This window comes from Macrotis lagotis, chromosome 2 (genome assembly GCF_037893015.1).
Source record: "Macrotis lagotis isolate mMagLag1 chromosome 2, bilby.v1.9.chrom.fasta, whole genome shotgun sequence".
Lineage (NCBI taxonomy): Eukaryota > Metazoa > Chordata > Mammalia > Peramelemorphia > Peramelidae > Macrotis > Macrotis lagotis.
In genome coordinates, this window is record NC_133659.1 from 199417621 (window position 1) to 199444527 (window position 26907).

The following is a 26907-nucleotide window of genomic DNA, read 5'->3' on the forward strand; positions in this document are numbered from 1 at the left end:
TAATGGGAATCATGTTTTAAAAATCCAGACAAACAGTGTCTGCATTATGCTCTCTAGAAATGAGAGGATTCACTTCCATTAGAAAGTTACTTATTTTTGTATCTTAACAAAAGGCAAATATGTTAGGGTGTCAAATTTTTGTTTGAAGGTCCAGAATTTAAGGCAATAAAATGTCAGTCTTTTCTATTACTTTCAGTTTCTTGAGAAAACCCAAACATCTAACAACCAAGAAGGAAGGCAGAGAGAGCTAGCCTCTAGGAATGAGGCATGGAGACTTAGATCCTAAGCAAAGAAGAGAGCTAGAGAAGCCATAAACACATAGAAATAAGATAAAGTTCAAAAGGGAGAAATGCAATGTCTTACACTTATGTAAAACAAACCTTCACAAATTCATCTTTGGAGGAGGTCATATATATATATATATATATATATATATATATATATACATGTATGTATATATATATATATACCAATTTTTCTTTTGCATTTAATTTTATTACTTTTATCTTCAAATAAATATAAGCAATGATTTTTAACATTCTTTTTAATTAAAATTTGAATTCCATATTTTATACCTTCTGTCTCTCCTTGAGATGGCACACAATTTAATATAGAATTTGCAAGCAGAGTCATCCAAAACATTTCTTTCTAACCAATTTGAAAAAGAAAATGCAGACCCCAAACCCCAAAATAATAAAGTAAAAAAGTATCTTCAATCTGCATTCAGGCTCCATTAGTTCTTTTACTATATGTAGAAATCATTTTTTTATCAAGCATCCTTTGAAAATACCTTAGATCATTGTTATTGGTAAAAGTAGCCAAGTTATTCTTAGATGATTATTGTAAAGAATTATAGTTACTATGTACAATGTTCTTCTGGTTCTGCTGATTTCACTTCCATTGGTTCATGCAAACCTTTTAGAATCTCACATTTTTCACCTGTAAAATGAGGAGGTTGGAGTAAGTGATCTCTAAGGTACCTTTCCAAATTTAAATCCATTGATCCTCATAAAAGGTGAAGTGGTGAATATTGGAATTTAAAGTATGAGGAAGATGGAATCATAGAATTGGTATTAGAAATGAATATCAGAGGTAATTGATCTAATCTGGATTAATCTTATCCAACCAGAGGATGAGAGGAAATAGATGTTTTCAGAAGGTAATTGATTGGTTCTGTCTCCTGTGATCAGTAATTGATAAAGAAAAAATTGGTAAGGAACCCAGCTCCTCAGTTTCTAAGTATAATCTTCCCATCAAACTTCTTATTGATGATATACATTTTTGACATGTTGAGGACTTCCTGGTTGCCCATGAAGTCTTACCATATAAAAATTACTTAAGAGTAGTTCTTTAGATCTTTTATATAAAATATTTCCTCTGGAATTATTAGGTAACACCATAAAAGTTGTCTGGGGACAATTATACCTATCGAAGAATAGTCAAACCTGTAGAAAATCATTTAAAGAAGTTCGTATTGCAGCAAGAACTGTGGCACCCTTGCATTTGGATCAGCTTCAACCTGAAACAGTAAGACAAAACTTGAAAGAGACACAGCCATCAGGTATTTCTGAAGGTAAGAATTTCTTTTTACTGTATAGTCTTTGTACTATGGGACAGAATGAGGTACTCACACATTTGAAAGGAGCTCCTTCATACCTGCTACTTCATCTCATTTTGCCATAGGTAATTAATGGGAATCATGTTTATAAAACCCATCTGAACAGTGCCTGCATTATTACACTCTCTAGAATGGGGAGTTTTTAACTTCCATTGGAAAGCTATTTATGTATCTTAACAAAAGACAAGTATGTTGAAGTCTCAAATTTTTGTTTGAAGCCCCAGAATTTATGACAGAAAATACTCGCTCTTCCCTATTACATCTGGACTCTTAGGAAGACATAGAGACTTAGCAACCAGGGACCTAGATCCTAAGAGAAGACAGAAAATTAGAGAAGTCACAAACACATAGTAGTAAGATAAAGTTCAAAAGCCAGAAATGCATTGTCTTTCATTTATGTAAAAATAACCTTTATAAATTCATGATTGGAAGATGCAAAGTTGGCATCATTTTTCTTTTACTTTTACTTTTGTTTTCATATAAATGCAAACAGTAATTTTTATAACACTTTTTAAAATTAAAATTTGAGTTCCATATTTTATCCTTCCTATCTCCCCTTCTTGAGAAGACAAGCAATTTAATATAGACTAGACAGGTATAATCATCCAAAACATTCCTATGTTAATTTTGTATAAGAAAACAGAGCAAAAAAGCAAAAATAATAAAGTAAAAAAAAGTATGCCTCAATCTGTATTCAGATTCCATTTGTTATTTCTCTTTATAAAGGAGAGGATTTCCTTCCATTGTAAAGTTTTTTATTTTTTTTATCTTAACATAGAACAAGCATAAATTTGCTTTTGAAGTTCCAGAATTTGTGATATGTAATTGTTACTTTATTGCTTATGGTCTCTTAGAAAGGCAAGCAGGGAGGAAGGCACAGAGATCATAAAAGAAAAAGACAGAGTTAGAAAAGCCAAAAAGATGTAACAATAAGATGAAATTCAAAAGGGAGAAATGCAATATCTTATACTTATGTACAAAAAACCTTCATAAATTCACGATTGAAGCAGGTAGTGTTTGCAACAATTTTTTTACATTTAAGTTATTACTCAATTACATGTAAATAAAAAATTTAACCTTTTTTTATTACATTTTGAGTTCCACATTCTTTCCCTCCTATCTCTTCACTTTGAGAAGTCAAGCAACTTAATATAGAATATACATTTTCAGTCATGTAAAACATTTCTGTTAGCCATATTGCAAAAGAAAACATGGATGAAAAAACCAAAAATAATGAAGTGAAAAATAAGTATACTTCCATCTCCATTCCTACTCCATTAGTTCTTTCTCTGGAGGTGGATAGCATTTTTGATCATGGGTCCTTTGGAATTGTCTTGAATCATCTTTTTTTTTTTTGCTGAGAGTAGTTAATTAATTCTCAGTTGATAATTATACAGAATTTCTGCTATGCTTCCATTGTTCTACTTGTTCTGCTCACTTCTCTTGGCATCAATTCATGCAAGTCTTTTAAAACCTCACATTTTTCACCTGTAAAATGAGGAGATAGGATGAGGTGATCACTAAAGTTCATTTCCAAATTTAAATCCATTGATCCTCAAAAAAAAAGTAAAATGTTGAACAATGAATTATAAAGCATTAGGTAATACCATCATAGATTTAGAGGCAGAAATGGACCTCCAGAAGGGAGAAGATTCCCTTTTATTGGAAAGCCTTTTATTTTTTACCATAACAAAAGTCAAGTATTTTGGGGTCTCAAATTTTTGTTTGAAGTCCTAGAATTTTTGTTTGTTTGTTTTTTTAGTTTTTGCAAGGCAATGGGGTTAAGTGGCTTGCCCAAGGCCACACAGCTAGGTAATTATTAAGTGTCTGAGACCGGATTTGAACCCAGGTACTCCTGACTCCAGGGCCGGTGCTTTATCCACTGCGCCACCTAGCCACCCCAAAGTCCTAGAATTTAAGACAAGTATTTGTCACTCTACTCTACTGCTTGTGGTCTCTTAGTAAGATACATAGACCTAGCAACCAGGGAGGAAGATAGAGAGGCTAGTCTCTAGGCATTAAGGCATAGAAGATCCTAAGAAAAGAGAGTTAGAGAAATCACAAAGATATAGCAATAAGATAAAGTTCAAAAGACATCAATGTAATTTCTTATACTTATGTACAAGAAACCTTCATAAATTCATGATTAGAGGAAGCAAGGTTGGCAGCATTTCTTTTTCTGAATTTAATTTTTATCTTAAAATCCATGTAAACAATTATTTTTAACATTCTTTGTTATTAAATTTTGAGTTCCATATTTTATCCTTCTCATCTCCCTTTCTTGTGGAGAGACAAGTAATTTAATATACAATAAACAGGTAGAGTCATCCAAAACATTTCTATGTTAATCATATTATAAAAGATAAAACAAACCAAAACCCCAAAATAATAAAGTAGAAAAAGGTATGATTCAATTTACATTGACTCCATTGATCATAGATTTAGAGCTTGAAATGGATTTTAAATATAATTGATTTAATCTAGATTAATTTTAACTAAGCCCCTTCATTTAGATAAGAGGAAACTAAAGTCTCCACAGGTTAATCGATTTGTTCAAACTCATGTAGTAAAAAATAAATTGGTACCAAACTCAGACCTTCAGATTCCAAATCTAGTCCTCTTCTTATTTCATGAGGTATCCTTTGGAGGATGTATTTTTTGGATATGTTGAGGCTCTAGTGGTTGCCCATGAAGTTGAACCATATAAGCAGTTACTTAAGAGTAGTTCTTGGACAGAACATATTGTTAGTTTATTGTTTGACAAGTCTATAGAAGCTCTATGGGGATAGTGAGAACTATTTAAGAGTAGTCAGATCCTTAGGAAATCATTGAGTGAAATTCATATTACAGAGAGGGCAGTAGCCCCTTTGGATTTGGATCAGCTTCTATCTGAAAAAGGAGCAAAAAAGGAGATAGCAATACAGACATCAAAAGTATTTCAAGGTAAGAATTTCTTTTATCTGTATTATCTTTGTACCATAATTAAGTAAATAAATGAAGGGTAAAAAATAAAGTAACTATAGACAACATAAAATACTTGAGAATCTGCATCTACCTCCCAAGACAAATCCAGAAACTACAATTACAAAATGCTTTTCACACAAATTAAGTCAGATCTAAACAATTGGAGAAATGCCTATAGCTCATGGTTAGACCAAGTTCATATAATAAAAATGACAATTTTTCTGAAATTATTTATTCATTAACGTCATACTAGTCAAACCACCAGAAAACTATTTTACAGCTAGGCTAGAAAAAATTAGTAACAAAATTTATCTGGAGCAACAAAATGTCTAGAATTTCAAAAGAATTGATGAAAATGCAAAGAAAGGTGGCCTAGCTGTATCAGATTTAAAAGTATATTATAAAGTGGAAGTCATCAAAATTGTTTGGTACTGGTTAAGAAATAGAGCAAAGGGCCAATAGATTAGAGCAGGTATAAAATAAATAATAATTAATGACTATATTAATCTACTATTTGATAAATTCAAATATACTAGCTTCTGGGATAGTTTGACAAAACCTGCTGGGAAAACTGGAATATAGTATGACAAAAAATAGGCAAAGACTCACATGTTATACTCTATACCTAAATAAAGTCAAAATGGGTACATGATTTAGACATGAAGGGTAGCTCCATTGACCAATTAAGAGAACAAGAAATATTCTATCTCCCCTTCTTGAGAAGGTAAGCAATTTAATACAGAATATACACTTGTAGTCATGCAAAACATTTTTACATAGCCATGTTGCAAAAGACAGACCTAAAAGTCAAAAGTAATAAAGTAAAACAAAGTATGCTTCAGTTTGCATTCAGATGCCATTGGTTCTTTCTCTAGAGTTTTTCATTGTGAATCCTTTGAAATTATTTTCTATCATTTTATTGCTAATAGCTAAGTCATTCACAGTTGATCATGGTACTGAATTGCTTTAAATGTGTAAAACATTCTCCTGGTTCTGTTCATTTCACTTTGCTTCAGTTTGTACAAGTATTTTGGAATCTCATTTTTTCACATGTACAAAGCAAAGTTTCGACGAGGAGATCTCTAAACTTCCTTTTTTAAAAATTTTTTTTATTAAAGATATTATTTGAGTTTTACAATTTTCCCCCAATCTTGCTTCCCTCCCTCACCCCCACCCCACAGATAGCACTCCGTCAGTCTTTACTTTGTTTCCATGTTTTACCTTGATCCAATTTGGGTGTGATGAGAGAGAAATCATATCCTTAAAGAGAATAGAATTCTCAGGGGTAGCAAGATCAGACAATAAGATATCTGGTTTTTTTTTCAAATTAAAGGGAATAGTCCCTGCACCTCGTTCAAACTCCACAGCTCCCTATCTGGACACAGATGGTACTCTCCCCTGTAGACAGCCCAAAACTGCTCCCAATTGTTGCACTGATGGGATGAGCAAGTCCTTCAAGGTTGAACATCACTCCCATGTTGCTGTTAGGGTGTACAGTATTTTTCTGGTTCTGCTCATCTAACTCAGCACCAGTTCATGCAAATCCCTCCAGGTTTCCCTGAAAACCTGTCCCTCCTGGTTTCTAATAGAACAGTAGTGTTCCATGACACACATATACCATAGTTTGCTAAGCCATTCCCCAATTGAAGGACATTTACTGGATTTCCAATTCTTTGCCACCACAAACAGGGCTGCTATAAATATTTTTGTACAAGTAATGTTTTTACCCTTTTTCCTCATCTCTTCAGGGTATAGACCCAGTCGTGGTATTGCTGGGTCAAAGGGTATGCACATTTTTGTTGCCCTTTGGTCATAGTTCCAAATAGCTCTCCAGAAGGGTTGGATGAGTTCACAGCTCCACCAACAGTGTAACAGTGTCCCAGATTTCCCACATCCCTTCCAACAATGATCATTATCCTTCCTGGTCATACTGGCCAATCTGAGAGGTGTGAGGTGGTACCTCAGAGAAGCTTTAATTTGCATTTCTCTAATAAGTAATGATATAGAGCATTTTTTCATATGGCTATGGATTGCTTTGATCTCCTCATCTGTAAATTGCCTTTGCATATCCTTTGACCATTTGTCAATTGGGGAATGGCTTTTTGTTTTAAAAATATGACTCAGTTCTCTGTATATTTTAGAAATGAGTCCTTTGTCAGAATCATTAGTTGTAAAGATTGTTTCCCAATTTACTACTTTTCTTTTGATCTTGATTACATTGGTTTTATCTGTGCAAAAGCTTTTTAATTTAATGTAATCGAAATCATCTAATTGGTTTTTAGTGATGTTCTCCAACTCTTCCCTAGTCATAAACTGTTTCCCTTTCCATAGATCTGATAGGTAGACTAGTCCTTGATCTTCTAATTTGCTTATAGTATCTAAACTTCCTTTTGAATTTTAAATCCACAGATCCCATAAAAGGTAAAATGTTGATCAATGAAATTTAAATAGTTGGGGTTATGGGATCATAGATTTATTTATTTATTTGATATTTTATTTTTCCAATTACATGTTTTGAACATTTTCCAACCCTTATCCACTTGCATATATATGTTATACACTTTTTTTTACCACCCTCACTTCCCAACCCCCTCCTCTTAATAGCAAACAGTCTGGTAAAAGTTGTACATGTGAAATTGTGTTTAACATATTTGCATATTAGTCTTTTTTGTGTCTGAGGAATTGAGACTAAGGGAAAAGAAAGAAAACCATGGGGTATGAAAGAAAAAAATAAGAGAAGTTTTTAAAAAGTGAACATATAATCTTTTTAGACTGTGGGTTTATTTTTTTTAACCTCTGGATGTGGATGGTGTTTTTGTCTAGGCCTCCTAGATCTCTGAACTTCTGAGAGGAGCTGCATCCATCATAGCTGATCAACTCACAGTGTTGTTATTAATGTGTACAATATTTTATTGGTTCTGCTCCTTTTGTTCAACATCAGTTCTTGAAATTCTTTCCATGCTTCTTTAAAGTCTGACAATTCATGGTTTCTTATAGAACCAATAGTACTCCATAACATTCATATACCATAACTTATTCAGCCATTCCCTAATTGGTGGGCATCTCCTCAATTTCCAATTCTTTGCGACTACAAAAAGAACTGCTATAAATATTTTTGAACATATGGGATGTTCCCCATTTTTTGTGATTTCTTTTGGATAGGGATCATAGATTTAGGGCTAGAAATGAACTTCAGAGGTAATCGATCTAGTCTGGATTAATCTTATTGAGGTACTATTTGGGAATATCTCCAGGGAGTTTTCATTGATTGGTGTATACTACTGTAGTCTGTAACCCTAACTGTGAAAATTGTTTACTAGCTTTCTATGTCCCTTCCATTCTTGCCAGCCTTGGTTTTATTAGTGCAAAACCTTTTTAATTTAATATAGTCAGAATCATCTATTTTGAAGTTTATAATTATTCTATTTCTTCTTTAGTCATACCCTTCTCTACTTTCCATAGATACAGTAGATCACTGTTAATTGGTCTGTGGCATTGTTCTTTATGTCTAAATCCTGTACCCATTTTGAACTTAATTAGGCATTGGTTGTGAGATGTGGGTCTATGCCTAGTTTTTGCCATGCTATTTTCCAGTTTTCCCAATGACTTTTGTCAGTGAGCTTTTATCCCAGAAACTAAAGTCTTTGGGTTTGTCAAACATAGATGACTGTGGTCACTTATTACTGTTTCTTTTGTAACCTATCCTAATCTACTCTATATTTTTTAACAAGTACCAGGCAGTTTTGATGACAGCTTCTTTAAAGTATAATTTTAGATGTGGTACAGATATGCCACCTTTCTTGACATTTTTTTTTCATCAGCTCTCTTGATATTCTTGATCTTTTGTGGCTCCAGAAGAATTTTGTTACTATTTTTTTCTAGTTTGGTAAAAGAATTATTTGGTAGTTTGATTGGTATGGCACTGAATAAGTAATGTAATTTGGGTAAAACTGTCATATCTAACCATAAGCAACTGACATTTTTCCAGTTGTGTAGATCTGACTTTATTTGTGTGAAAAGTGTTTTGTAATTGTGTTCATATGGTTTTTGGGTTTGTCTTGGGAAGTGGATTCTCAAGTATTTAATGTTGTCTACAGTTACTTTAAAAATGGAATTTATTTTTCTTTCTCCTGTTCTTGGGTTTTATTGTTCACATGTAGACAAGCTGATGATTTTTGTGACTTTATTTTATATCCTGCTACTTTGCTGAATTTAATTGTTTCAAGTAGCTTTCTAGATGATTTTCTCAGATTCTCTAAGTATACCATCATATCTTGCAAAGATTGAAAGTTTTGCTTCCTCATTTCCAATTCTAATTTTATTACTAAAACTAACATTTCTAATATTATACTGAAGAGTAATATGATAATGGTCAGCCTTGTTTTACCCCTGATTTTTTTGGAAATGCTCCTAGTTTATCCCCATTATATATAATATTTGTTGATGATTTTAGATAGATACTATTTATTTTTTTATTCCTATACTCTCTAGTGTTTTTAATAGGAATGGATGGTTGTATTTTATCAAAGACTTTTTCAGCATCTATTGACATATTGATATGATTTCTGTTGGTTTTGTTATTGATATTTTCAATTATGTTGAGTGTTTTCCTAATATTGAACCATCTCTATAGGATCTAAATCCTACCTGATCCTTGCATGTTATTTTAATAATAACTTGCTGTAATCTCTTTGCTAAAATTTTATTTAAAATTTTTACATCAATGTACAATAGGGAAATAATTTTCTTTGTTTCAATTTTTCCTGATCTAGGGATCAGCACCACATATTGTTGTCAAAAAAGAAATTTGACAGTGTTCCCTCTTCTTCTATTTTTAAAAAAATAGTTTATGTAGAATTGGAACTATTTTTTCCTTAAATGTTTGATAAATTTTATTTCTAAATCCATTTGGATCTTGAGACTTTTAAAAGGGAGTTTATTGATGGTTTCTTCAATTTCTGGTTGACAATAATTCATAAATGATCTCTCCAGACCAGATCAATTATTTTTCCTAGAAGTTACTTTATATTTTCTTCAATATTTTTCAACCTTTTTATTTTGTTTGATGGAATCTTAGTGTCTCATAAATTCATTAGTTTCTTTTTATCCAATTTTATTTTTTAGGGTTTTATTTTCTTTAATTTGCTCTTGTGTTTCTTTTTCCAGTTGGTTAATTTTACTTTTTGCTGAGTTGCATTCCTTTTCTAGTTGATTAATTTGAGTTTTAGATGAGTTGCATTCCTTTTTCAGTTAGGTGATTTTATTTTTTGAAGTTACATTCTTTTTCCAGTTGGTTATTTTTACTTTCAAAGGAGTTGTTTTTTTGGTAAATTTTTCATAGTTTTCCTGCATGATTCTCATTTCTTAAGCTTTATAAGGTATGGGAGACACTGGCATAGGACCACATAGCATAGAATGCCCTTATCAGAGAAAGTGCAGAGTTCTATGAGCAAGACAGAAGTAGATTAAAGGAAACATGAGACACTGCTTTTCACCTGGACTATTTGTGCATGAACTTTGGTGCTTGTGAGCTTGTATTGGTCTGATTAGCCACAGTTGGATGCCCTGTAATTTGTCTCAAATATAGTGATGCCATTTTGGTCTTATTCAACAGAAGGACAAGAGCTAACCATACCCATATCCTCTAAGTTCAATCTCTTCAACTATATTTAACCCTTTACCTATCCTAGAAGAAATAAAATTCTTAAGAGTTACAAATGTTATCTTCCCTTATAGGGTTGTATACAATTTAATGTTCTTGACATTGGTTTTTTCCCCCTTTCTGTTTGCCTTTGTATGCATCTCTTGAGAATTGTATTTGAATATTGAAGTTTCTGTTCAGTTCTGATTTTTTTTTTTGCAAGGCAATGGGGTTAAGTGACTTGCCCAAGGTAAGCTAGGTAATTGTGTCTGAGGTCAAATTTGAACTCAGGTCCTCCTGACTCCAGGGTCAGTGCTCTATTCACTGCACCACCAAGCTGCCACCCTCACTGTACCACTTAGCTTGCTCCAAGTTCCGGTCTTTTTATCAGGAAATTTTGGAAGTGCTTTCTTTTGTTGACCATCCATTTTTTCCTCTGACAGATATGGGGATGATAAATTCTTGAATGTAATCCTAGGTCCTTTTCCCCTCTGAAATAGGATATTCCAAGTCATCCTGTCCTTCAATGTTGAAGCTGAAAAGTTCTGTGGAAGTCTGATTGTGCTTCCTTTGTATTTAAATTGCTTCTTTTTTGCAGCTTGCAGTACTTTCTCCCTTATTTGAGAAATCTAGAATTTGGCTATGATATAGTCTTTGGAGTTCTTATCCTGGGGGAGGAGTTCTGTATGTTCTTTCAATGACTATTTTTGTCTTCTTGATCCAGAAGATTTGGACAGTTTTCCCTGATAATTTCCTAAAATATATTTTCTAGGCTTAAGATCAGGCTTTCTGGTTGACTAATAATTCATAAATGATCTTTCTAGACCAGATGGTTTGTTTTTCCTGGAAGGTACTTTACATTTTCTTCATTATTTTTCAGCATTTTTACTTTGTTTGATGGAATCTTGGTGTCTCATAAATTCATTAGTTTCTATTTATCCAATTCTGATTTTTAGGGTTTTATTTTCTTTAGTTTGATTTTGTGTTTCCTTTTCCAGTTGGTTAATTTTACTTTTTGCTGAGTTGCATTCCTTTTCCAGTTGATTGATTTGAGTTTTAGATGAGTTGCATTTCTTTTCCAGTAGGTTGATTTTATTTTTTGAAGTTATATCCTTTTTCCAGTTGGTTATTTTTACGTTCTAAGGAGTTGATTTCTTTGGTCATTTTTCCATAATTTTCCTGCATGTCTCTCATTTCTTTTTTACATTTTCTCCTTCTCGTCTTTGGTTTTTAAATTATTTTTAAATTTCTTTTATGAGATTTTGGATTTGATTCCCAATTCAAGGACTTCTTTGAGATTTCCCATGTAGGTAATTTTTCACAGCTTTTTTCTTCTGAGGTGGCATTTTTTATCATCTTTCTATGGTTAGCACTCTTTTAGCTTTTTTTTTTTTATTATTTTGATTGTTTAAACTACTCTTGGGATACAGACCCAAGCTTTTTGTGCTGAGATCATGGGTTCATAAATTTAGGTCTCAAAATGAACTCTACTCTGGATTAATCTTATCCAACCCCCCTCCATTTAGATAACAGGAAACTGAAGTAATTGATTTGTTCAATTTACTGTAATCAGCAATTGACAAACTGTGAACTGGTAATGAACCCAGGCCCTCAGACTCCAAATCTAATCTACCTTTTATTCCATCAGACTTCCATGAAGGATGTATTTTTTGGACCTTGTGGTTGCTCATGATGTCAAACCATATAAACAGTTACTTAAAAGTAGTTTTTGGGCAGAACATATCAAAATATTTCTTTTAGTATTAATTGATTGTTTGGCAACTCTATAGAAGTTGTCTGGGTATAGCTATATCTATTGAAGAGAGCAATCAGTCAAATACTTAGAAAATCATTGTGTGAAGTTCATATTACAGAGAAGGCAGCGGCTTCCTTGGATATGAATCAACTTCGATCTGAAAAAGCAAGAAAAAAGGAGATAGCAATACAGACATCCAAAGTATTTTCAGGTAAGAATTTTTTTTTCCTATGTAGTCTTTTATCATATCAGTCAGGCTTGTAAAGTAACCACACCTTTGAAAGGAGTTGTTTGGTATCTGTTACTCCAACTAATCCTTGCCATAGGTACATGGTGAATAATGGGAATATGGTAATAATATTTATCAAAACACTGTCTGCATTATACTCTAGAAATGAGAGAATTGTCTTTTGGAAAGTTTTTTATTTTTGTATCTTAACAAAGGGCAAGTGTATTGGGGTTTTAAATATTTGTTTGAAATTCCCCAAATTAAGTATTTGTCACTCTAGTCTATTGCTTATTGCATCTTAGGAAGATATAGAGGCTTCCCACTGGATACTATAAGTGACCTAGATCCTAAGAGAAGATGGAGAACTCTAAAAGCCACAAAGACTTAACAATAAGATAAATGCCAAAAGGCATAGATGTAAAGTTTTATACTTTTGTACAAGAAACCTTGATAAATTCATGATTGGAGGAAGTTGTGTGAGTACAGCTATATCTATTGAAGGGTAGTTAAATCCTTTGAAACTCATTGAGTGAAGTTCTTATTACAGAGAAGCCAGTGTCCCCCATAGTTATGGAGCAAATTCGACTTGAAGAAACAAGAAAAATGGTGAAAGAGACAAAACCATCAGAAATATCTGAAGGTAAGACTTACTTTTTACTTTGTACCATAGCAATCAGAGTTGATTACTTAACCACACCATTGAGAGAAATATCCATCCTCACCATGGCTACATAGTGATTAATGGGAATCATGGTTATAAAATTCATCAGTTTTATACTTTTGTACAAGAAACCTTGATAAATTCATGATTGGAGGAAGTTGCGTGAGTACAGCTGTATCTATTGAAGGGTAGTTAAATCCTTTGAAACTCATTGAGTGAAGTTCTTATTACAGAGAAGCCAGTGTCCCCCATGGTTATGGAGCAAATTCGACTTGAAGAAACAAGAAAAATGTTGAAAGAGACAAAACCATCAGAAATATCTGAAGGTAAGACTTACTTTTTACTTTGTACCATAGCAATCAGAGTTGATTACTTAACCACACCATTGAGAGAAATATCCATCCACACCATGGCTACATAGTGATTAATGGGAATCATGGTTATAAAATTCATCAGTTTTATACTTTTGTACAAGAAACCTTGATAAATTCATGATTGGAGGAAGTTGTGTGAGTACAGCTGTATCTATTGAAGGGTAGTTAAATCCTTTGAAACTCATTGAGTGAAGTTCTTATTACAGAGAAGCCAGTGTCCCCCATGGTTATGGAGCAAATTCGACTTGAAGAAACAAGAAAAATGTTGAAAGAGACAAAACCATCAGAAATATCTGAAGGTAAGAATTACTTTTTACTTTGTACCATAGCAATCAGAGTTGATTACTTAACCACACCATTGAGAGAAATATTCATCCTCACCATGGCTACATAGTGATTAATGGGAATCATGGTTATAAAATTCATCCAAATAGTTCCTGCATTTCACTCTCCAGAACAGAGTATTCCTTTCATTGGAAAGGTGTTTTGGTATCACATTAGAAGACAAGTATGTTGGATTCTGAAATTTTTGTTTGAAGTCCACAATTTAGCCATGAAATTTTCACTTTGATCTATTGCTTGTGGTCTTATAGGCTGATACAGAGACCTAAACACAAGGAAGAAAAGCACAGAGCTAGACTCTAGGGAGCAAGGTGTAGAGACATAGATCTTAAAAGAAGATGACAGAGAACTGGAGAATTCACAAAGCCTTAACAATAAGATTAAAAGAAACATTTCTCAATTCATGATTGGAGAATTTTTTTTTTGTTTTTAATTCTTGCTTTATTTTTTCTCAATTATGTGTAAACAAAATTTTTTTCTCATTTATATGCAAACTTTTTTTAACAAATGTACATATTTTCAAAAAAAGTGTGAGGTCCATATTCTCTCTTACCTATCTCCTCTTCTTGAGAAGGCGAACAATTAAATATAGAATATGCACTTGCAGTGATGCAAAACATTTTAATGTTTGCCTCATTGGAAAAGAAAGCACAGACCTTAAAAACAAAAATTATCACATAAAAAGCAAAGTATGCCTTAATTTTCATTCATACTCCATTAGTTCTTTCTTTGGTGGTGGATAGTATTTTTTCATGGGTCCTTTGGAACTGTCTTCTATGATTTTATTTCTGAGTTAGCTAAATCATTCTTGCTTGATCATTTTACAGAATTCCTATTACTGTGTATAATGGTCTCTTGTTTCTGCTCATTTCATTTGCATCAGTTCATGAAAATCTTTTAGAATCTTACCTTTTTTCACCTGAAAAACAGGAGGTTAGATGAGGTGATCACTAAGGTTCCTTTTTAATGTAAATCTGTTGATCCTCATAAAAGATAAAGTATTGAAAAGTGGAATTTAAATCATTAGGATCATGGGATTGTAGATTTAGAGCTTGAAAATGGACCTTGGAAGTAATTGACTTAGTCTAATTTATCTTATTGAAGGCCCTACTTAAGGGTATCTCCAGAGTTCCATTTATTGGTGCACCTTCCTGAATCCAGTAATTGGTAAAGAACAAATTAGCAAAGAATTCAGGTCCTCACATTCCTCTTACTACATCAAACTTCCTATGAAGGATGGATGTATTTTATGGGTATAGTGTAAACTGGTTGCCATTAAAGTCTGATCATATAAATAGCTATGTAAGATTTAGTTCTTGGGACATAAGATATAAAAATATTTTCTTTGTGTTAGTTGGTAGGCAACACTGTAAGAGTTGTATGAGGACAGCTATGCTTATTAATAGTAAGTCAATAAATTGAATGAAGTTCATATTGCAGAGAGACCACCAGTCCCCTTGGAAATGGATCAGCTTCGACATGAAGAAACAAGAAAAAGAGAGACAAAGCCATCAGAAGTATCTGAGGGTAAGAATTTCTTTTTCTGCTTAGTCTTTGTATCATAACAATTAGAGTTGTTATGTAAATGCACCAATGAAAGGATTTCCTTTGTACCTACACCATAGCTACATGGTGATTAATGGGAGTCATGGTTATAAAATTCATCCCAACAGTCCCTGCATTACATATACTCTAGAAAAGAGAGAATTCCTTTTTCTTGAAAAACTTTCTAGTTTTGTATTTTAACAAAAGGCAAGAATGTTGTTTGAAATTTTGTTTGAAGTCCCAGAATTTGAATCCTGTCTAGTCTATTGCTTGTGCTCTCTTAGGATGACACAGAGAACTAGTCATCAGGGAGGAAGGCAGAGAACTAGACCCTGTGAAGCAATGCATAGATACCTAGATCCTAAGATAAGAAGATGGAGAACTAGAGAAGCCATGCAGCTTTAGCAAATAAAGTTCTAAAGGCATAAATGTAAAGTCTTACACTCATATATAAGAAACTTTCATAAATTCATGATTAAAGGAGACAAAATTATTAGCAGTTGTTTTGTGGCATTCAATTTTATTTTATTTTATTCTCAAATACTTGAATACTAAAAGTTTTATATTCTTTTATTAAAATATGTGTTTCACATTTTCTCCTTTCTTCTCTCCTTGAGGTGACAAGCAATTTAATATCGAATATATACTTGCTGCCGTTTAAAACATTTCCATATTATCCATATTGCAAAAGAAAATAACAGACCAAAACACTAAAACTAATAAAAAAATGCTATGCTTTAATCTGCATTCAGATTCTATGAGTTCTTTGGATGTGGAGAGCATTTTTTTTATTAAAGGTTCTTTGGAATTGTCTTAAATCATTTTATTGCTAAGAATAGCTATGTTATGCTCATTTGTTAATTGTACAGAATCACTATTAATATGTGTGCAATGTTCTATGGGTTCTACCCATTTCACTTTCTATCAGTTTATTCAAATCTTTTAGAACTTCACATTTTTCATCCAGAAAATGAGGAGGTTAGTGTTTGTGATTACTAAGGTTTCTTTCCAATTTTAAATCCACTGATCCTTATATATTTGAAGGATTGAATGGTGAAATTTAAACATTAGGATCATGGGATCATAGATCTCAAAATGGACTCTGGATGTAATTGATCTTATCTGGATCCAACCCCCTCCATTTAGATAACAGGTAACTGAAGTTTTCACAGGTTAATTGATTTGTTCAATTTACTATAATCAGTAATTGATAAAGTATAAACTCGAAATGAACCCAGACTCTCAGATTCCAAATCTAATCCACGTCTTATTCCATCAGACTTCATTTGGATGTATTATTTGGACATGCTGAGGACCTTGTGGTTGCTCATGAAAGTCAAATATAAGCAATTATTTAAGAGTAGTTTTTGGGACATAAGATATCAAAATATTTTTTCTTGGTGTTAATTGATTATTTAGCAACTCTATAAAAGTTGTCTGGGGATAGCTATATTTTATTCATTCATTCATTCATTTATTTATTTTAATTAAAGATTTTATTTATTTTGAGTTTTGCAATTTTCCCTCAATCTTACTTCCCTCCCCCCACTCCCCCACAGAAAGCAATTTGTCAGTCTTTACACTATTTCCATGTTGTACATTGATCCAAATTGAGTGTGATGAGAGAGAAATCATATCCTTAAAGAAGAAACATAAAGAATAAGAGATAACAAGATCAGACAATAAGATATCAGTTTTTTTCCCCTAAAGTTCTTGAATTTTGTCCAAACTCCACTGTTCTTTATCTGGATACAGATATTCTCCATTGCAGACAGCCCCAAATTGTCCCTGATTTTTGCACTGATGAAATAAATGTGTTCATCAAGGTTGATCATCACCCCCATGTTAGGGTATACAATGTTTTTCTGGTTCTGGATAGCTATATTTATTGAAGAGTAGTCAAATCCTTAGAAAATCATTGTGTAAAGTTCACATTACAGAGAGGGCAGTGACTCCCTTGGATATGAATCAACTTCGATCTGAAAAAGTAAGAAAAAAGGAGATAGCAATACAGACGTCCAAAGTATTTCCAGGTAAGAATTTCTTTTTCCTATATAGTCTTTGTTTCATAGCAGTTAGACTTGTAAGGTAACCAGACTTTTGAAAGGAGTTGCTTGGTATCTGCTGCTTCAACTAATCCTTGCCATAGGTACATGGTGAATAATGGGAATATGATAATGACATCCATCAAAACACTGTTTGTATTACATTCTCCTGAGAGGAGAGGATTGCCTTCCATTGGAAAGTTTTTATTTTTTATCTTAACAATAGGCAAATATGTTGGCATTTGAAATTTTTGTTTGAAATTCCAGAAATTAAACACTTAATTGTCACTCTAGTCTATCGTTTGTTGCCTCTTTGGATGACACTGAGGTCTAGCTACCAGGGAGAAAGGAACAGAGCTAGTTTCTAGGGAGCAAGGAATAGATCCTAAGAGAATACTAAGAGAGCTTGAGAAAACACAAGGACTTAACAATAATATAAAGTTCAAAAGGCTTAAATGTAAAGTCTTATACTCATGTACAAGAAACCTTCATAAATTCATAATTGTTGGAGATTGCTCATGTAGCAATTCATTTGTTACATTTATTTTTTTAAATTTGATTCTAAAATACCTATGAACAAAAATTTTCAACAATCTTTTCTACCTGATTTCTTCTCTCCTATCTCTCTCTACAAGAAAGCAATTTAATATAGAATATATACTTACAGTCATGTGAAACATTTCTATGTTAGCCATAATGTAAAAGAAAAGTAAGCTCCAACAAACAAAAATAATAATATAAAAAGCAAAGTATGCTTTAGTCTGCTTTCATTCCCACATACCATTTGTGGTGGTTGGTATTTTTTTTATCATAGATCCTTTGGAATTGTCTGGGATCATTTTATCTCTGAGAATAGGTAAGATGTTCACAGGCAATGAAAGTACAAAATTGCTGTTGCTATGTAGAATGTTATCTTGGTTCTACTCATTTCCATTGCAGCAGTTCATGCCAATCTTTTTAGAACTTCATTTGTTAAGTAGGAAAAAGGGATGGTTGGACTGTGATTGCTAAGGTTATTTTCAAATTTAAATTCCTTGATCCTCATAAAACATAGTGTTAAAAAAAGTGAAATTAAATCTTTAGGACTGTGAAATCATAGATTTAGGACTAGAAATAGATTTTGATGGTATTTGATATGCTCTAGATTAATTTTATCCAAGTTCCCAATTGGGGAATTTTACAGAAATTCATAGATTGGTTCAAGCTCCTGTAGTAAGTAATTGGTAAAGAACTCTGGTCTTCAGATTCCAAATCTAGTCCTCCTATTGCATCAGACTTCTTAAGGATCACATATTTTTTTGATCATGCTGTGGACCTTCTGATTGCGCATGAAATTGAAACATATAAACAGTTATTTAAGACTAGTTCTGGAGACAGAAGATATAGAAACATTTCCTCTATAGTTAGTTGCTGTGAGGCAACATCATAGAATAGAAGTTGTGTGGGGCCAGATCTACCTATTGAAGAGTATTCAAATCTTAGAAACTCATTGAATGAAGTTCATATTTCAGCGAGGCTAGCAGTCCCCATGGATTTGGATCAGGTTCGATGTGAAGAAGCAATAAAAAAGTTGAAAGAAACAAAGCCATCAGAAGTATATGAAGGTAAGAATTTCTTTTTACTGGACAGTTTTTATACCATGTTTATCAAAGTTATGTAACTGCACCTTTGAAAGGAAGTATAATGTACCTGCTACTTTAACTCAGGTTGGTAAAGAACTCAGGTCCTCAGATTTCAAATCTAATCCTCCTCCTGTTGCATCAGACTTCCTATGGAGGATGTATTTTATGGGCATGCTGTGGACTCCTGACTGCCCATAAAGTTGAATCATACAAGTAACTGCTTAAGTCGTGTTCTTAGGATGGAAAATATAGGAATATTCCTCTGATGTTTGTCTGTTTCGAGGCAGCACCATGGAAGTTGTGTGAGGACAGGTATATCTACTGAAGGTTAGGCAAAACCTTAGAAACTTCATTGAGTGAAGTTCATATTTCAGAGAGGCCCATGGCCCCCTTGGATTTGGATCAGCTGCAACGTGAAGAATCAAGAAAAATGTTGAAAGAGACAAAGCCATCAGAAGTATCTGAAGGTAAGAATTCTTTGTACTGTATAATCTCTGTACCACAGCAGTCAGAATTGTTACCTAATTGCACCTTTGAAAGGCATTCCTTTGTACCTGCTAGTTCAGCCCAACCTTGGGATAGCTACATGGTGATTAATGGGAATCATGATTATAAATTTCCTTGAAAAAATCCCTACATTATACTTTCTAGAAAGGAGAGAAGATTCCTTTCATTGGAAATATTTATTTTTTTATTTTTAACAAAAAGAAAATATGTTGGGGTCTAAAATTTTTGTTTGAAGTCCAAAAATTTATGGCATGTGATTGTCACCTAGTCTATTACTTGCCTCTCTTAGGACGATACAGAAACCTAGTCACCAGCTAGACTCTATGTAACTATGTATTGAAAACTAGATCTTAAGAGAAGACAGAGTTAGAGAAGACACAACACTTTTGCAATGCATTAGAGTTCCAAAGGCATAAGTATAAAGCCTTAACATTTATGTAAATGAAACCTTCTTCAATTTGTGATTGGAGGCAGTTTTCTCAGTAAACATTTTGATTTTAATTTTGCTTTTATTTCTCAATTACTTGTAAACAAATATTTGTAATATTCTTATTTTTAAATTGTGAGTTCCATGCTCACTCTTGCTTCCCTCCCCTTCTTGAGAAGGCAAGCAATTAATTGTAAAATATGCACTTGTAATCATGCAAAACATTTGTATGTTAACTTATTGCAAAAGAACACGGAACAAAAACCCCAAAATAATAATAATGTAAAAAGCAAAGTATACTTCAGTCTGCTTTCACATACCATTACTTTTTTCTGATGTGGTAGATAGTATTTTTGATCATGGATTCTTTGGAATAATTTTGCATTATTTTATTGCTGAGAACAGTTAAGTCATTCACAGTTGAACATTGTACATAATTGCTGTTATGTGTTCTCCTGGTTCTTCTCATTTTGCTTTGCAGCAGTTCAGGCATTGATCCTCATAAAAGATAATGTTGAACAGTAAAATTAAATAATTAGGATCTTAAGATTATAGATTTAGGGCTAGAAATGGTAGTAATTAATATTCTCTGGATTAATTTTATCCAAGGTCCTGTTGGAGGAAATCTCCAGAGGTACATAGATCGGTTCAAGCTCCTATAGTTAGTAATTGGTAAAGATCAAATTGGTTAAATACTCAGGTCCAGATTTCAAATTGAGTCCTCTTCCTATCACATGAAACTTGCTATGAAGCATGTTTTTTATGGCCATGTTGTGGACCTCCTGGTTGCCCATGAAGGTGAATTATATAAACAGTCATTTAGGACTAGTTCTTGGGACAGAAGATATAGAAATATTTCCTCTGGGTTTAGTCTGTTGTTAGGTAACAATATTTTAGTTGTGTGAGGACAGTTATATTTATTGAAGGGTGGTCAAATTCTTAGAAACTCATTGAGTGAATTTCATATTACAGAGAGGCCAGCAGGACCCTTGGATGTGGATCAGCTTCAACATGAAGAAGCAAGAAAAAAGTTGAAAGAGACAAAGCCATCAGGAGTATCTGAAGGTAAAAATTTCTTTTTATTGATCAATTTTTATACTGTAGCTATCAGAGTTGTTATGTAACCACACCTGTGAAAGGTATTCCTTTTTAACTGCTAAACTAACACATCCTTGCCATAGCCACATGGTAATTAATGGGAGTCATGGTATAAAATCCATCCAAAAAGTGGCTGCAGTACACTGTCCAGGAAGGAGAGGATTCCTTTCCCTTGGAAAACTTTCCAATTTTGTACCTTAACAAAATGCAATTATGTTGGTGCTTGAAATTTTTGTTGAAAGTCCCCAAATTTAATGCTTGTTATCATCTCTCTAGTCTATTGTTTGTTGCCTTTTAGGAAGATAAAGAGAACTGGCCACCAGGGAGAAAGGTAAAGAATTAGACACTATGGTGAGAGATATAGACACTTAGATCCTAAGAGAAGAAGACTGAGAATTAGAAAGTCCATGAAGCTATAGCACTAAGAGAAGGTTATAAAGGCATGAATTAAAGTCTTACACTTTTGAACAATAAATATTTCTCAATTCATGATTGGAGGAACCAGGTTAATTGATCAAATTTGGATTGATCTTAACCAAGGCCCTATTGGGAAATCTCCAGAGGTTCATTGATTGGTTCATGCTTCTGTAGTCAGTAATTGGTAATGAACAAATTAGCAAAGAAATTAGGTCCTCAGATTCCAAAACTAGTCCTCCTCCTATTGTATCAGGCTTCCCATGTTATGGGTATCTTGTAGATTTCTTCATTTGCCCATGCAGTTGAATCATATAAGTAGTTATTTAAGCCTTGGGTCTTGTGACAGAAAATAATGAAATAATTCCTTTGGTTTTAGTCAGTGGTGGGATTTAGCCAGTCTACACTAGTTTGGGAGAAGTGATGCCTAATTCTATGTTGAGTTTGACAAACTGATTGACAAATGGCATTTGTAATCAGGGTTCTCTCTAAGGTGTATGCCTGTGTTGTCTCCCAATGTGGAAACTGTTCCTATAGCAATGTTCATTCTATCCATTGGTGAAAAAAATTGATGGAACTATGCTTGTAATATTTATTAATTTCTTAAAACTCATTATACCTTTGATGAAATTCTTCATGTAATTAATTCAGTAGATAAACATTGAACGTAAAGAGAAAAAGTGCCAAACAACCAGGGCATGAGAAGTTTTGTGTTGCCCAAAATTCTTCCAGGATATGATTATACTGGTTTTCCCTGAATGGTGAAATCAATAAGAAGCTGGTATACAAGGGTTATCTTTATCATCCATTTTGGAAGACATGGAAGTAGAGGACAAAAGAGTTAGATAGGTAGAATGAGTTTTGGTTTTCATATGTTCCAAGATTGGCTGCTGAAGTCATGTGGCTGTTTTTACTCCGTAAGGATACATTTGTTTACCATGAGTAATAGGGTTTTGTGTACCTCTTTTATTATTCTTATTTTAATATTGAATGCTTGAAATATTAAGCTGCCTTTCAGTATATCATATTGTATACTTAAAATGGTCATTAGGGACAGATTACTGGTTGTTAATTTGAATTCCACCACTGGTTTTAGTTGGTTGCTAGGCTTCAACATAGAAGTTGTGTGAGGACAACTATATGTATTGAAGGGTAGGCAAAACCTTAGAAACTTATAGAGTAAAGTTTATATTTCAGAGAGGCCCAGGGCCCCCTTGGATTTGGGTCGGTTGCAGCGTGAAGAATCCAGAAAAAAATTGAAAGAGACAAAACCATCAGAAGTATATGAGGGTAAGAATTTCTTTGTACTGTATAATTTTTGTACCATAGCAATCAGCATTGTAAATTAACTGCACCTTTGAATGACACTCCATTGTACTTTCTACTCCAATCCATCCTTGTCATAGCTACATGGTGAATAATAGGCATTATGATTATAAAATTTTCCTCCTAACAGTTCCCACATAACATTCTTTGGAAAGAAGATTCCTTTAATTGGAAAGCTTTTTTTTTGTATTTTAGCAAAAGGCAAGTATGTTGGGGACTGAAATTTTTGTTTGATGTCCAAGTATTCATGGCATGTAGTTGTCATACTAGTCTGTTGCTTATCTCCTCATAGGAAGACACAGAGACCTAGGTACCAGAAAGGAAGAGAGCTAGACCTTAGGGAGTGAGGTATAGAAACCGAGATCTTAAGAGAAAAGACAAAGAACTAGAGGAGACACTGACCTTTACAATAGGATAAAAGCATAAATGTAAGTTCTTATACTTGTCTGAACAGCCTTCCTCAGTTCATGAATGAAGCAGGCAGTTTTCTCAGTAATTATTTTTGCTTTTAATTTTTATTTTTTTCTCAATTACATGTAAGCAAAAATTTTTCATATTCTTATTTTATATTTGAATTCCATATTCTCCCCAGCTTCTCTCCCCTTCTTGAGAAGGCAAGCATTTAATTATAGAATATACACTTGCAGTCATGCAGAACAGTTTTATGTTAGCCATATTCCAAAAAAATACACCCACTACAAAGAAAAATAATAATATAATATACAGTGTATGCTTCAATCTACTTTCACATACCATTAGTTCTTTCTTTCGTGATGGATGGCATTTTTCATGAAGGGTCTTTTGGAATTGTCATATCTTTTTCTTGTTGAGAATAAGTGAGAAATTCACAGCTGTTCATTGTACAGAACTGGTATTACTGTGTAGAATGTTCTCCTGGTTCTCATTTTACTTTGCAATGGTTCATGCAAGTCTTTCAATATCTCATTTATTTAACACCTCAGTTGTGTAACACCTCATTTGTTCACTTGTGAAATTCAGAAGTTGGTTGTAGTAATTGCTTAGATTCCTTTACAATTTAATCCATAGATCCTCATAAAAGATAAAGTGTTGAACAGCAAACTTAAAACATTCGGATCGATCCGCCGTGGGCTCCTGGCCGCCTCCTTTCCCTCTCCCGCCGCCGCGCCTGCACGCGGCCCCTCGCCGACGTGCAGAACGACGCCGGCGAGTTCGTGGACCTTTACGTGCCGCGGAAATGCTCTGCCAGCAACAGGATCATCGGGGCCAAGGACCACGCGTCCATCCAGATGAACGTGGCCGAGGTTGACAAGGTCACTGGTAGATTCAATGGCCAGTTTAAAACATATGCAATTTGTGGAGCAATTCGTAGAATGGGAGAATCTGATGACTCTATTCTCCGCCTGGCAAAAAATGATGGTATTGTTTCAAAGAACTTCTAATTGAAGATATCTTGTGGAATGTTTTAATAAATCAGAAAAACAGCAAAAAAAAATTAGGATCGTGAGATTATCAATTTAGGGTCAGAAATGGTTGTTGGTGGTAATTGATATAATCTTTTTTAATCTTTTGAAGATCTTATTTGGGGAAATCCCCAGGGGTTCATTGATTGTTGCACACTTTTGTAGTCAGTAATTGGTAAAGAACAAATTGATAAAGAGATCAGGTTCTCATATTCCAAATCAAGGCCCCCTCCTATTGTATCAGACTTCTTATGGAGCATATATTTATAGGCATGCTATGGACTTCTGGTTGTTCATGAAACTGAGTCATACAAGAAGTTGCTTAAGATGTTCTGGGGACAGAAGATATAGAAATATTTTCTCTGGTATTAATCCATTGTGAGACAACACCATAGAACTTGTGTGGGGACAGGTCTAACTACTGTAGGATATTCAAATCCTTAGAAACCCATTGAGTGAAGTTCATATTAAAGAGATGCCAGCTCCCCCCCTTGGATTTGGATCAGCTTTGACATGAGGAAGCAAGAAAAAAGTTGAAAGAGACTCAGACGGGGCAGCTAGGTGGAATAGTGGATAAAGCACTGGCCTTGGAGTCAGGAGTACCTGGGTTCAAATCTGGTCTCAGACACTTAATAATTACCTAGCTGTGTGGCCTTGGGCAAGCCACTTAACCCCATTTGCCTTGCAAAAACCTTAAAAAAAAGAGAGAGACTCAGACTTCAAAAGTATCTCTAGGTAAATATTTCTTTTTACTGTATTGTCTTTGTACCTTTGTCTTTGAACCATAGAAATTTGAGTTGTTGCATAACTGCACCTTTGAAAGGAGTTCCTTTGTACCTGCTACTCCAATCCACTCTTGCTCTAATTTGGTAATGACTTCCAGTGGAGGATGTATTTAAATGGGCATGCTGTGGGACCTCCTCATTGCCCATGAAGTTGAATTGTATAAGTAGTTACTTAAGACTTATTCTTAGGACAGAAGATATAGAAATATTTCCTCTGATGTCACTCATTTTTTAGCCAACACCATAGAAATTACTGATGTGAACCCTAAAAGTGTAAAACTTAAAAATATAGGGTTAACATAAGATGACAGAAAATATATTTTAGAAGTACAGTTTTATTCTCAGTAGTTTACCATTTACCTATATGTGGAGTTCATTCTCGTAAAGAACACATTTGGACTGGTAATTAATTAGACTTTTAATCAACAACAGAGAATAGGGAAAATCATTAATCTTCTTTAAGACCTAACATGAATGTTGCACTATATCTTTGCCCAGAACTACTTCTGTCAGATTATCATCTTTGTACAATATCTTAATTTCTGTTCTCTTTTCCTGATAGCATGGTTTCCCTGTATCTGCCTCATTATTCTCTTAAGTTTGTAATTAATTTAGAATGAAGTACCCTGTAGCCTTAATTTTGTACTAGGAATGGAAAGTGACTGATATGAGGCTGAGCACTCCTAAAAGCAATCAGTCTTTTACCATGATATAGAATTCTGAGAAATTATTATGCTTTAACATAATCCCCCATTTTGATCAATATTGACATCATCATATCAGCTCTAGATCAAGAAAAAAGGTGTAGAAATGGGGCAGCTAGGTGGTGCTGTGGATAGAGCACCAACCCTGGAGTCAGGAGTACCCGAGTTCAAATCTGGCCTCAGACACTTAATAATTACCTAGCTGTGTGGCCTTGGGCAAGCCACTTAACCTCATTGCCTTGCAAAAACCTAGAAAAAAGGTGTAGAAATAATGCCATTGGCATATTGGAGGAAGAGATAGCATCTATTAAAGACATAGATTTGTTTGAAGAATGGGGAGTCAACAAACATGAAATCTATCTACAAAGGAGTACATTAGAGTTGATGAAACATTTACAAAATCAAGGGGGAAATTGCAGAGATCAAAAGAAAAAGAAGACAGTTCATTTTGATTTAATAACCTGTACAAATAAGTGCAAAGGAGAGAAAGTAAGCAATAATATAAAGTTCTGGTTCATTTTTTCTTTTTTCTGATACTTTTATTGATATAGTTCTGTGGCTTCAGATGTTGTTTCCAGAGGTCCTCTTTAGTTCAGTTTACTTGTAGGTATCTTTCTTTCTGGTGGAAAAACTTCTTAACCCTATTTTTTAAGCATGTCAAAAGTCATGTTTTGAAAAGATGTGGGGGGTGAAGCCAAGATGGAGACATGAGAAGAGCCTCTCCTAGGTGTTCTCTCCATAACATTTCAAAAATCTTAAAATTATGACTCTAACTAAATTTTTGAGAGACAGAACCCACAGAAAGATCCAATGAGACAATTCTCCAGACCAAGGTAACCTAGAAAATAGTGGAAAGACTCCGCTCCATGGAGTTAGAGGGAAGGCCCACCAGTGTGAAGAAACTTCAGCCTTCTGGAAGCAGCCCCAGGGCACCTGTGAGCCAAGGCTCATGGCAGTGGGGGCAGTTTCCTGACCTACACCCCAGGGATCATGGAGTACAACTTGGAGGATCAGTGTGGGGACCTCCACCAGAGTGAGCATGCGAAGCCCAGGCCCTCAGGGCAGTTGCAGCAGTCAATGAGGTCAGTGCAGCTGTGACCTGGCAGCCCAGATCTAGGAAACAGAAGTAGGTGTGGACCCTGCAAGCAAGAGCCTCCAGGCAACTAAGCCTTATGTGCTCAGCCCACTGAAGGCAAGGTAGACTTCTGAGGTTTGTCCTCTGTACCTGGAACAGGACTCTGGGGCTCTGACTACATTCGGATCCTGATTGCAGTCTAGGCCCCCCATAGAACAGAACCCCCCCCCCCCAACCTCAGTCCCGTGGCAGAGGGGTGTGCTTGTGGTGATTCACAGACCAGGAGGGCAATCAGAGCTTCAAACACTGAGATTCTTGTGAGGGGGTGTCCC

General features: G+C 34.2%; 1 protein-coding gene and 1 pseudogene across 8 annotated transcripts in view; both read left to right on the forward strand.

Annotated features, from left to right (window-relative positions):
• LOC141514006 (uncharacterized) overlaps positions 1–26907 on the forward strand; it is a 247533-nt gene that overhangs the window by 67670 nt on the left and 152956 nt on the right. For 6 of the 8 annotated variants that reach the window (XM_074224410.1, XM_074224416.1, XM_074224414.1 and 3 more), the window contains exons 15-26: positions 1391–1573; positions 4469–4561; positions 12086–12190; positions 12756–12848; positions 13103–13195; positions 13450–13542; positions 15026–15112; positions 17059–17163; positions 18687–18779; positions 19172–19264; positions 20704–20796; positions 22441–22533. In XM_074224410.1, the coding sequence (XP_074080511.1) occupies positions 1391–1573; positions 4469–4561; positions 12086–12190; positions 12756–12848; positions 13103–13195; positions 13450–13542; positions 15026–15112; positions 17059–17163; positions 18687–18779; positions 19172–19264; positions 20704–20796; positions 22441–22533 (1224 nt within the window). The remainder of the gene's footprint in view (positions 1–1390; positions 1574–4468; positions 4562–12085; positions 12191–12755; positions 12849–13102; positions 13196–13449; positions 13543–15025; positions 15113–17058; positions 17164–18686; positions 18780–19171; positions 19265–20703; positions 20797–22440; positions 22534–26907) is intronic. The other 2 variants (XM_074224413.1, XM_074224412.1) reach the window with 2 other exon arrangements.
• Positions 23658–24034, forward strand: LOC141510863 (small ribosomal subunit protein eS21 pseudogene; annotated as a pseudogene).